The sequence below is a fragment of the Chenopodium album genome, chromosome 20 (assembly GCF_948465745.1).
Source record: "Chenopodium album chromosome 20, dcCheAlbu1.1, whole genome shotgun sequence".
Lineage (NCBI taxonomy): Eukaryota > Viridiplantae > Streptophyta > Magnoliopsida > Caryophyllales > Amaranthaceae > Chenopodium > Chenopodium album.
The window spans coordinates 10035235-10048444 of record NC_137853.1 but is presented as its reverse complement, the minus strand read 5'-3'; the positions used below and the strand labels follow the sequence as shown (position 1 = coordinate 10048444).

At 32.6% G+C, this 13210-nt stretch overlaps 1 protein-coding gene across 1 annotated transcript; it reads left to right on the top strand.

Moving 5' to 3' along the window:
• The first annotated feature begins 3023 nt into the window (after window positions 1-3023).
• LOC145599316 (uncharacterized) lies at window positions 3024-10324 on the top strand. The gene is made up of 3 exons (XM_081655714.1): window positions 3024-3419; window positions 8219-8289; window positions 9807-10324. The coding sequence occupies exons 1-3, from the start codon at window positions 3024-3026 to the stop codon at window positions 10246-10248; spliced, it is 909 nt and encodes a 302-aa protein (XP_081511840.1). The 3' UTR covers window positions 10249-10324.
• Window positions 10325-13210: the final 2886 nt, after the last annotated feature.

The window sequence follows — 13210 nt, the reverse complement described above, 5'->3', positions numbered from 1 at the left end:
CTATATTGAAAAAAAAAAAAAAAAAAAAAAGTTGTGTCCACTTTATAACGCTAAGGGGCTACTCCCCTCATTGCCATATGGTTTTGAGGTGGAACCCCCTTGATCGTATAAAGTGGACAAGTTGTATCCGGTGTGGCCCAGGCCCGTTTATCATGGATTTAGAGCCAGGTTGAGTTGTGTTGTGAAATCCTACAACAGTGACAAAGTAACTCCTTTATTACTAACAACTAAGTAACTCTTATAATCCTAGCTAGCAAAGTAACCACTTTAACACTCATCGAGTATATCCATGGTGGTTGGCCATATTATGTGGATAGTCACATATAAAAAGTAGTTATTAAAGAAAGTTGGAAATTGGAGTGCAAAATTAGATCACCGTGACAACTAGGGAATATATTATTATTTATAAATTTTTGTATGCGACTAACCACATGGTGTGGCAGGGGGTTACTTGTAGGGTGTTACTGATATAATTTGGTCAGGGGTTATTTATAGGGTGTTACCGGTTTAGTCACGGGTTACTTGTAAGGTGTTACTGTTTTAATTCGGTCAGGGGTTACTTATAGGGTGTTACTGGTTTAGTCACGTGTTACTTGTAAGGTGTGTTACTAGTTTTGGTCAGTGGTTACTTTTAGGGTGTTACTGGTTTGGTCTGGGGTTACTTGTAAGGGTTACTTAGAATACAAGTAACCCCAAAATACAAGTAATTACACCTACAAGTAGGGGTGTGCAGAAATGGACCTGGACTAGAAAACCGACCGGGACCGGATCGGAATTGGACCGGATCGGCCCGGATGATTCCGGTCCGGTCTTCAGTCCTCACAAATTGGGGATTCTGGGTTTCCGATCTGGGCCGAAATGGACCGGAAAATGTATTTTTGTAATTTTTTGGGTGAAAAATACAAAATTTAGTGTTTAAATTTCTAAAAAATTTAGTGTTTAAATTTCTAAAAAATTTAGTGTTTAAATTTCTAAAAAATTTAGGTACAAAACTTGTAATTTATAAATTTTAGGTGCAAAATAGGAAAGCACGCAAACAAAAACAAGACGTTAAAAATGTATGTATATATTAAGATACTAAAATGGAAAAAAATAAAAAAATAAAAAAATAATGTAACCGGTGCATTCATAAACAGGTCTGGACCGGAACCCAGACAGGTTGATTACGGTCCGATCCCGGTCTTCAAAAAAAATTTGATTCCGGGTTTCATTCCATTTCGGTCCCGATCCGGTATGGTCCGGTTTTGGACCGGTCCACAACCCTACCTACAAGTAACCCCAAAATACAAGTAACACTATAAGTAACCACTGACAAAACCAGTAACACCCTACAAGTAACCCTTGCCGCACCATGTGGCCTGCCGCGCTGAAAAACTTCTGATTATTGTTTAGTGTTGATAGCTATTGACTGCCATTAAGGGGAACGGAAAGACTTTGCGTCGTTTTGATTTTGGGCCCCGTGCGAGGTATGCTTACACAGGCCCAAAATCGGCCTTGAATTCTAAAGATTAATGTATCTATGTTGAAAAATTATAATCTATACTAATATATTAAATGTGTTCCTAAGAATGTCTGTGTGTCACGTAGACTTCTTTATTACGTTATAGGAAAAATGATTATTTAATCATCTAGGCCAATAATCAACTATGTTATAAATATGAAACTAAATGTATATAATTGCAAATAACAATGGCTAATTTAATAAAGAAAAAAGACATCATAAATCTTACTCCTTCTTTATTAAATTAGCCATTGTTATTTGTAATTATATATAATTACAAGGTTTAATTAAAATATCAACTCTTACTACAAGAAAATTCTCTTTTCGTAGCAATTATTTCGTAGCGATTGTACATTCGCTACAATATGCAAGTATGTTTGTGAAATAATTAAGGATGTCGTATCATTTTTACAATCGCCATGGTTTTCCCATATAAAATAGATACGGAAAACATAATAATACATATCCACACTATTTTTACACATTTATATAATTTTGAGAAATCGTATCATTTAATTTACAATCGCCACTAAATCCTAAAAATCGATACGAAAAGTCTTTTCAACACTAGATATATAAATATTGTTTGACAAAGAATACATAAAATATGTCATAGCTTATTGGTGAAACATTTAATATAAGAGTTTGAGGTTGCATGTTTGAATCTTGTAAAGATCATACGCATGTTTTTTTTTTTTTTTAAGAAAATGGGTTAAACATTTATAACGATTGTAATCGCTACAATAATCACCACGATTGGATGTAGTTTTTCGTATCGATTATTGAGGCCAACCCCAGCGATATTGGAAACCACTACTAAAGGCTAAGGCAATGGGGGATATTGTATCGAATGACTATTCGTTGGGAAAGCTTTTTGTTGCAATTACAATCGATACTAAAGGTTAAAATAATCGCTACGAAAAGGTTATTTTCTTGTAGTGTAATTTCTTCAAAAATCAAATTAAAATACCAACTCGGGACAACGTTGGAACTATACACTAGTTAAAACTTAAAATAGTGCCTCCATTATTGTGAAGTATGTAGTACGAAGTATAATATTTGACACATGTTTAATTTGTTTTTCTCTCCTCTCTCTCTCTCATTTTTATTAAATTATTAATATCAACAATTATATGCTTATTGCTTAACAAGTAACCTTGCTCTTTAATTACAACACATCTGTCACAAGACTCACCACTAACTCACTACCGCAATAGCACATGATATGCATCAAAATGTCAACAAAATTGATCATTAATCAAATCTAATAATTATATCGTGCATGTAGCAGTTTAAGCCATAATCTTACATCCTTACGCTCAGATAATATATATATATATATATATATATATATATATATATATATATATATATATATATATATATATATATATATATATATATATATATATATATATATATATAACTATGTCATTAGTTGATTTATAATACAATCCAAAGAGAAAAAAAATAATCGAACAATTTTAACACCCAAAAAAAAAAGAAAAAAACAATTGAAAACATGAGAATATTACTAAAAATATGGTCAATTATCATGGCATTAATCCCTAGTTGGATTTTAACCATGCCATTATTCCTAGTCCTAAAAAAGAAACAAGAACAAGTGCACAAAATGGCATTTGTGAACTTGTTTTCATCAACATTCAAGATGATGGATGGTAACATTGAAGGTGATGGTGAGCTACCAAAGGGGCTACGACGCAAGCTGATGCCGGGGCATGTAGCCATGATATTGGACGGGAATCGAAGGTGGGCTAAGAAGAGAGGCCTTGTCCCTGTTGAAGGCTATGAAGCTGGTCTTGGGACTCTAGGGGATATTTTAAATTTGTGTCGAAGATGGAACATTCCTATTGTCTCACTTTTTATGTTCTCGTCTGAGAATTGGCAACGTCCAAAGGTCAGTTTAGCTTGTAAGCACGACTTTGTTTTTTTCACCTACAATCCATGCTAATAATGTGTTCTTATATTCACCTAAAGTTTTAGTATGTTTTTTTTTTCTTTCTCTTTAGACTTATATTATTTAGTTGCAATTTGAACTTGGGGAAATCAATCTAATTAACTTTAATTAGCTCAACTTCATTAATTTTACGATACTAATCTGATTTGAACTTATCCGAACTTATAAGACTTGAATTGAAATATGGGGAACAAACATAATAGGATGTACGAAATACATACAATTATGTTAACAAATTCGAATAGTTAAATAATGAATTGATTCTACTATATATAGAAAGTTCGGATATTTAAAAAAAAAAATACATATATAACTACATTAGTACTCGTAAAATCAATTACCAAGTACTCCCTCCGTCCCAAAAAGAGCGATCCATTTGGCCAAAACTTTGTCCCAAAAAGAATGACTCATTTGCATTAAAACACCCACCAATTTGCTACAATATTTGTGCAAAATTAGCTTCCCCATATAAAAATTTGATTTTCCATGTTATTTTATTACTTTCTATCTCTATTTTTTCACAAACCCCATGTAAATTTATCTTTCCAATATATTTTTACTTCTTTTTACTTAACTTTCTTAATACCCGTGTAATCAACCCAAATGGGTTGTTCTTTTTGGGACGAAAGGAGTACAAGTTTTTGAAGTGATGAAAACCATGAAATGTACATGGCCTGGTATCTCTATACGATAGCTTAATCTATACCAATATACCATCATAAAAATCTATTGGTAACCAAGTTTGAATTGCTCGGTGGAGATGTCACAAATTAACGAACCTTATCATGATTACCATTTACATTTGCATGGGACTTAGGAATAGTGGATTTCTTTAATTACCTACCTCCCCTCTACTCTCAAGCGTTGATCTATGTGGCTATGTTGTATGTGTTCCCATTCAAACAACTCAATCAATTTATGTGTTTTTGTTCTTACTTTGATAATATTGTGAGAATTAGAAGAATTTAGAATTGTATTTCTTGATCAAAACATTCGACCAACATAGATATTTATACAAGTCTTGCCCCTTGGGCTCCAAGCAAGAGATCATATCAAATCCTATCAAGCTTAGGAAACTAACAAACCTTTCCTAAGATAAACTAGAAATATATCTTGCATAATCAAATAATATATCCTAAAGATATGATAATATCTTTCCTAACACCCCCCCTCAAGTTGGAGCACTAGGATCGAATGTGCCCAACTTGCTAAGAAGGTAGTCAAATTGAGGACGACCCAAGGCTTTCGTAAATATGTCAGCCAATTGTTCATTGGTGCGAACATGAGTAGTAGCAATAAGTCCTTCTTGCACGGCATCTCTAACAAAGTGGCAATCCACTTCAATATGTTTTGTGCGTTCGTGGAACACGGGATTTTGAGCAATGTGTATTGCTGCTTGACTGTCACAATAAATAGGGACTGCTCGAGAATGTTGGATCCCCAAGCTTAGTAGTAAGCCTATCAACCATTTAATTTCACACGTAATGCCATACATAGAACGGTACTCAGCCTCGGTAGAAGAAGTTGCAACCGTGGCCTGCTTCTTTGTTTTCCACGCAATCGGTGACTTGCCTAAGAACACCAACCACCCCGACAGAGAGCGTCGAGTGAGAGGGCACGCTGCCCAGTTGGAGTCGCACCAACCTTGTAACAAGAGCTCACTATCCGAGCTAAGCAAAATACCTTGACTTGGAGTACACTTAAGGTATCGAACCACCCTTAAAGCGGCATCCCAATGCTCTTGTTGAGGAGCCTTCATGAATTGAGATAATACATGGACCGAGTAAGTCAAGTCGGGTTGAGTGACACCCAAATAAACCAAGCGCCCAACAAGGCGTCTATAGGCACCCGGATCCGTTAGGAGAGGCCCTGTAGCATGCGCCAATCTATGATTTTGCTCCATTGGCGTGTGAGCAGGCTTGGCCCCAAGAAGACCCGTCTCTGATATGATGTCATGGGCATACTTGCGTTGACATAAAAATAGCCCTTTACTACTCCTAGCCACTTCAATGCCAAGGAAATATTTTAGTACACCCAAATCCTTCATGTGAAAACAAGTGCTCAAATAATGCTTGAACAATTTTATAGCATTTGAATTATTGTCGGACACAATTAAATCATCAACATAAACAAGAATGTTGAGTTGAATAGACCCCTTGGTGTATGTAAAAAGAGAGTAATCCGGGTATGATTGTAAAAAACCATATTTTTTCAAAGCGGTAGTGAGCTTGGCAAACCAACACCGCGGAGCTTGTTTGAGACCATATAGAGACTTGCGAAGGCGACAAACAAGACCCGGTTCATCTGTAGTAAATCCTGGTGGAAGTTTCATATAAACTTCCTCAGTCAAATCACCATGAAGGAAAGCATTATGCACATCCATTTGATGTAGTTCCCAATTTTTCGAAGCAGCTATAACAAGGAAAGCACGAACGGTTGTCATCTTGACCACGAGAGCAAATGTTTCATCATAATCAATACCTTCGGTTTGATGATTACCGAAGACAACCAATCGAGCTTTTAAACGCTCAATGCTTCCATCAGATTTGTACTTAATTTTGTACAACCATTGACTACCAAGGGCCTTCTTCCCGGGAGGCAATTTTTCCAAAGTCCACGTGCCATTGCTTTCTAGAGCACTCATTTCTTCTCTCATTGCTTGCTTCCAATCTTCATCACACATTTCCTCTTTGAAGGAACGAGGCTCTTTACCTGCTGTTATAGCTGCAACAAAATTTCGATGTTTTGCAGAAAACTTATCACAACTAACATAATGTGCTATAGGATACGGCATACCTGAGGGAGGTGGAGCAACTGGAGCAGGTGAAGAAGATGGACTATTTCGGGTAACCTGAGCATGAGCCACAAATCCTTTGAGTCTAGTCGACACAAATTTTTGTCGATGACCACGCCCCATGTCATCGGGGGTCGTGGCTGCTGCAGTCGGGTCCTCTTGGACCGTAGCTTCAGGTGTCGGAACAGTAGCTACAGCCGACTGTGGTGGCACAGTAACCACAGGCGGCTGCTGCTGCCTTTGGTCTTCGAGGGTGGCTTGGTCTTCATCGAGCACATATGTAATATCCAAGTCCCCTCCCAAGTGAATACTAGTATCAATGTTAGGTGTTGAAACATCAATGTTTGTAGCTTCGACATCCAAGTATAGATGCACATCCTCAAAAAAACGAACATCCCTTGAGACAAAGAACTCCTTTTTATCCAAGTCATATAAATATTATCCCTTTTTACCAAAAGGGTACCCAACAAATACACACTTTCGACTACAACTCGCAAATTTGTCACTTTTTGCCCTTTGATTATGAGCAAAACACAAGGACCCAAAAACACGCAACTCACTAAACAATGGTGGGGTGCCAAATAAAATTTCATATGGAGTTTTATTGTTTAGGAGGACAGATGGTGTTCTATTAATTAGATGAGCCGCCGCAAGGGCACATTCTCCCCAAAAATAAATTGGTAACCCCCCCTGAAATCTAAGGGCACGAGCAACATTGAGAATGTGTTGGTGTTTTCTCTCTATTCTCCCGTTTTGTTGAGGGGTTCCCACACAAGATGTTTGAAAAATAATGCCTTGAGCCAAAAAATAATTTTTCAAGCAAAAGAATTCAGTGCCATTATCACTACGGACTATTTTTATTTTCTGAGAAAATTGTCTATCAATCATGGCTATAAAGGACATAAACATCTTAAACACCTCCGTTTTATCATTCAATAAATATATCCATACGGCACGAGAATAATCATCAACCAAAGTCAAAAAATAGTGTGCACCACAAGAAGAGGGTTCGTTGTACGGCCCCCATAAATCACAATGAACAATTTCAAAAATACGAGAAGCTTTATTTTCACTTAAAGGAAATTTGTCCCTAGTGTGTTTGGATCTATGACACACTTCATAATCTTTATTTAAATGACCCCTAGAGTTGCTAAGAAAAGGAAGGAGCTTTACAACTTTCTCGGAAGGGTGTCCTAATCTTCTATGTCAAAGCTTCAATTTGGACGAGTCTTCGATAGAAACGGCCGCTATGGATGCCTCCTCCCGAAATAGTATAGTCCATCCCTTAGATCACCCGTGTCAATCACCTCCCTCGTGCGTTGGTCCTGTATAGTACAAGTGAGAGAGTTAGTTATGACTTCACAAGAGCTAGTAGAGCACAATTGTGAAACCGAAATTAAGTTACAATTTAATTTAGGCACAAAAAGAACATTATAAAGAATGATTTTGTCAGTGAGTTTGACAACTCCCTCCTTCATGGCAATAACAGTATGTCCATCCGGAAGACCAACATTACAAGGAGACACTTCACGCACATCGGTCAAGCATGAAAGATTTCCGGTGACATGATGGGAACATCCAGTGTCGATTATCCACTTACCATTCACACGATGGGGTGGGGGTTGGGTGTTCCCCATGGTGGTCTAAAAACAATAAAAAAATTTAATTTTGTTATTGAAGGAACCTTAGCTTCGATACCATGATAATATTGTGAGAATTAGAAGAATTTAGAATTGTATTTCTTGATCAAAACATTCGACCAACATAGATATTTATACAAGTCTTGCCCCTTGGGCTCCAAGCAAGAGATCATATCAAATCCTATCAAGCTTAGGAAACTAACAAACCTTTCCTAAGATAAACTAGAAATATATCTTGCATAATCAAATAATATATTCTAAAGATATGATAATATCTTTCCTAACATACTTGTACTGTTGTACAGGATGAAGTTGACTTCTTGCTCGAACTTTTCGAAGGATCATTGAAATACTACCTACTACGTAATTGTCGTAGGTATGAACACCTTTTTAAATACTATGAAGGGTATCCTAATCATACATATATATCATATCATATCATGTTACTAAAAATTAAATACGTATCATATCATGTTACTTAAAAATAAAGTCGAGTCCTACAGCCAAGTCACGAGATAGCGACACTTATAATTCCAACTTTTTTCCAAGTGTCACACAATCTAGGCGGAACTAGGTATAAATATGATATGCCATGTTAAATGTCATGCAAGCGATATCGAATAGTTTTTTAAGATTTAAAAAAAAAAAGTTAATTAGAATTTAATGTTCAATTAACATTTTATTTTTACAATCCCTAAAATAATTTATAATTTTCAATATGCACACTAAAATTGGGATTATTCTATAACAATCAAAAGTTGAGATTATTAAAAGAAAATTTCTCATATAAAGTTGAGAATATTAAAACCAACTTTTCCTATTTTATATGGAAAATGTTAAAACAACATTTAATAATAGTACATAGATTTATTAATGTGTAAGGAAATTTTATATGGGAATGGTTAAAAGGTGTGAATTATGATAGAATTATGTGATATATATATTTAGAAATAGGTACATCAATTTTATTTTATTTTTAGGGAAAATAGTTACATCATTTTGGGACACCATTTTAGAAGTATGCGTAAAATTGACAAGGGCTTGTTTGACATCGTTTTTGTTTTTAGTAATCCCATTTTTTGAAAAAAAAAAACACAAAAAAGGAAACATGAAAAAGGTGTTTCCTTTTTTTTTTTGTCAATTTTCAAAATTATCATGATTTCAATAATTTTCACCAATTTTTTCTTTCAAAAAAAAAAAAAAAAATTAATTTTCACCAATTTTTGATTCATTATATGACATATATCATGCTCTCCCCCCATTTCAAAATAATCACAACACTTTCAATTCTTTTTCATCCGTTACATAATGACTGCAATACTTCTTTAATATATTTGATAAAGACCCACAACTATTTAATTGCCCCACATACAATATTTTTTAATTATTTTTCTCTCATACTAACAATTAAAAATATCCCCACTAACTATACTTTATATTAAAAAAAATTCTCCTTTTTGGTCACCACTTATAATTTTACTAAATTTTGTGTCAACCTTACTGTTGCGTTTTTTACGAAACGAATGGAGTACAATTTTGAAAAACTAAAAGCCAAAAAATAGAAAACTACAGCAATACTAACAAACCTTTAGTTTTTAATCGTTTATATTTTTAATTACAATGAACTAGCTATTTAGGTCAAGTTATGGTATGAGATTAACCACTAGGGTACATTTAATTCATAAATCCCTATTCTCGTGATTAAATTTGTTATTCATATCATCATTAACTACATATTCCAAAGAAAATACAAAAGTATGACATAATTTGTTGGTAACTAGTATACAATGTTAAAATTAGAGATTACATGTTCGGATTTTGTATAGGTAACATTTTTGAAAAATTATAACATCAAATGAGAAACAAACTATAAGTTCGATCTTGCTTGTACAGATATGGAGGACGAGTTTCAGTGATTGGAGATAGATCTCTACTCCCCGATTCCTTAAGAAAAGCAGTCGAAGAAATTGAAGAAGAAACAAAAGACAACAAAGATATTCATCTTGTCTTAGCAATGAGTTACAGTGGTCAAAATGATATAGTGTATGCTTGTCAAAACATTGCTACAAAAGTGAAGGATGGGCATCTTCAACCCGAAGATATAACCAAATCTTTGTTTGAGGAGCATCTTCAAACTAATGTTACGGACATGGCATTGCCCGATTTGCTTATTCGAACAAGCGGCGAATTACGTATAAGTAATTACTATCTTTGGCAATCAGCTTATAGTGAGATGTACTTCACTGATACACTTTGGCCTGATTTTGGAGAAGATGAATTTGTTAAGGCGTTACGTGCATATCAGCAAAGAGGAAGACGATTTGGCAGAGAATGATTTGAATCAGTGTGAGATTGATTGAAACTACAAATTATCTGGATTTAGTTAGTTCTCACGTTATTATTTGTGAACATGATTATCACTTTTGTATGGAAAAGGTGAAATTATGTGTATAGTATATGTGTATATCAAGGAAGTAGTACTTTCTTCTCAAGAATAAAGACAGAATGTGTCAACTTTTCATCATCAATCAATCAATCAATAACATAATACTAAAATAGACACCAAAAATAACACTTATCACTTCCTGCTTTCCTGGTGTTGTTTTTTCCCTTCAAAATCACCTTTTTCTATTTTTTATTTATCAAATCTTCTTCAAATATATTTACCATATTAATAAAATATAACCTTCCTATATGATCACTATTTTTTTTTATCAAACACTAAAAAAGATGCACATTTTTCTGTCAATAATATTGTAAAATATTATTCATATTATATCTTCATATACACTCAAATCAAATCTATCCATCTATCTATCTATTGTTATTATTATTATTTTATTATTATTATTATTATATACTAAAGGTGAATTAAAATGACACATGTCATCACCTCATTAAAAAATTTCCCGCCTAAAACTCCTTTCCTTTTTTGATTATTTTTGTTTGTTTTAATTTGTTTTATATAATAACCTATAATATTGTCTTTGCATATTGCAACATAATGTATATAAATAATTTATTTTCTACTAAGTGTCCAAAGTTTGTGCAAAAAATTCAAACCAAATTTGTTCTCAACAAAAAAATTTAATATTACAATACATCATCCTGACTATCATATAATAAATAAAAAAAATAAAATAAAAAATAAACTATATAATTTCTCCATGGATAATACTCTTAAATTTATTTAATTTTTTTTTTCGAAAAACACCATACTACTCACACTACTCAGTAACAATTTTTTTTAAAAATGTTGATTTCTAATCATTATAAAGTAAAATAAAAGCAAATAAATTTTCATAAAATATTGTGCCGGTGAAAGCCTATCAATAGTATGAAAGGTATATCTATAGATGATCGAGTATTTTTTACTATGAGTACTGATATGCAATTTTCACTCTTAACCTTAACGTTTTAATTTGGCTTGGGTATAAATTAAGACTAGTTTAGGATCCGTGCCATGCACGGTCTATTAAAAAACAATTTAAAAATTGACAAAACATACACATAATATAAAGCGTGAACAAACAATTAATTGACGTAGTGTAATGTTGCAATGACCATTTTATTATTGTAAATAATAAAGTATTTGTCAAGAAAAAATCATTACAGTTTTAAATTAAAATAAATAAAATAAAATAAAATAAAATAAAAAGAAAAAGAGATCAGAGAAAGAATAATGTTTGAATTGCATATGTGTTATCATTTGCGTTGCCTTTTATTTCTTTCATCTCCGGTAGTTGTTCTAGAAACTTGAACAATTATTATTTAATCGAGGAAGATAACAATTGAATGAGGTCGTCCTTCTACATACGATCACTGCATAAAAAGGGTAATAAGGATCAGTATATCTTATGTAAAATTAGATAATAAAATAATGATAAAATGTATGGTTGAGAAATTTATTTAAAAACTGATATGTCAAGATTATATAGAATATATGTATTCTTGCATTTTTTTGTAAGTAATTGATCAATTTTTTTTTTGTTGTAACTGTTCAAATGCTTTAGTATAAAATATACATATATCATATATGTATCAACGGAATAATTATAAATATTCAATATTCTAAATTAGACATAAACACTTTACAATTTCAAAAGATACGAAATCAATCAGTAATATATGCATTACCCAATATGCATGCTTAATTGCACAGCAAATTACTAAAAAGTGAGTCTATTATATTTATACATGCATTATATATATACATATATATATATATATATATATATATATATATATATATATATATATATATATATATATATATATATATATATATATTAGGATTCCTTGTTGAAGATAATTATGATATATAATTCTTTCAAAATTATATAATTATGATATATAATAAAATCATAGTAAAATATCTCCATGATATTATTATTGTATAATAATTTTTCCATATTTAAGTTAACCATGAAATAAGTAAGGAAATAAATTTAAGAAATAAATAAAGTAAACTTTAAATTTAAACAAAGTTAAATTACGTACCTCATAATGCAAATTTTGAAACACCTCTTTGTATACTACATTGTGTGTAGTATGATATATTTTTCCTTCTTTGTCACATATCAAAACTTTTAGTCCACTTTCTTTGTGACTCTTGAAACCGCAACATATAGCTGACCATGACTGAATACCGATCTTGGGAGATATAGGCCAACATGTGAAAGAGATTAACCTTGACTTTTGTTAATAGTCATTGCAAAACAGACAACCAATGGATATTGCCTTCGTTGAAATTTAAAAGGCAATTTTATGTCAGTCGGGGTTAAAAGCATGCGAGGAATAAATACCTTATGTCCAATGTTGTTTCCTGATATGATTTAGCCTCAATTATGTGGTTACCTAGTTGAGTAATCATTAATCTAGTGCCATGAGGTTAGTCTTTTTTCACGATTAAATAAAAATAATCAATTATGTGTAAAAAATCAATAAGACAAACATATATTAAAAACTTAATTCATCATACCAACTAAAATATTGGTGTCTGGCTCATTTGAAACTATTGAAACGTAAGGTTTCAAATCAAAACCACAAATGAAATGCTTATACCTTCCACTTGATTGAATGTAGTTAAGTGCTTAAAAGTTTATATGCATGTCCCGTGGGTTTATACGATCCATTATTAAATCCAACTCCAAATTTTGAAATGTTATAAACTTGTCCCTCTGCTAGTTTAGTTTGAAATATCACAAGCAAGGATTTTTTTACGAAAGCTTGGATCTTTCCTCCCTAATTTATATATTAAAAAAATAATAAATTAATTAAAAAAATATATTGAAACT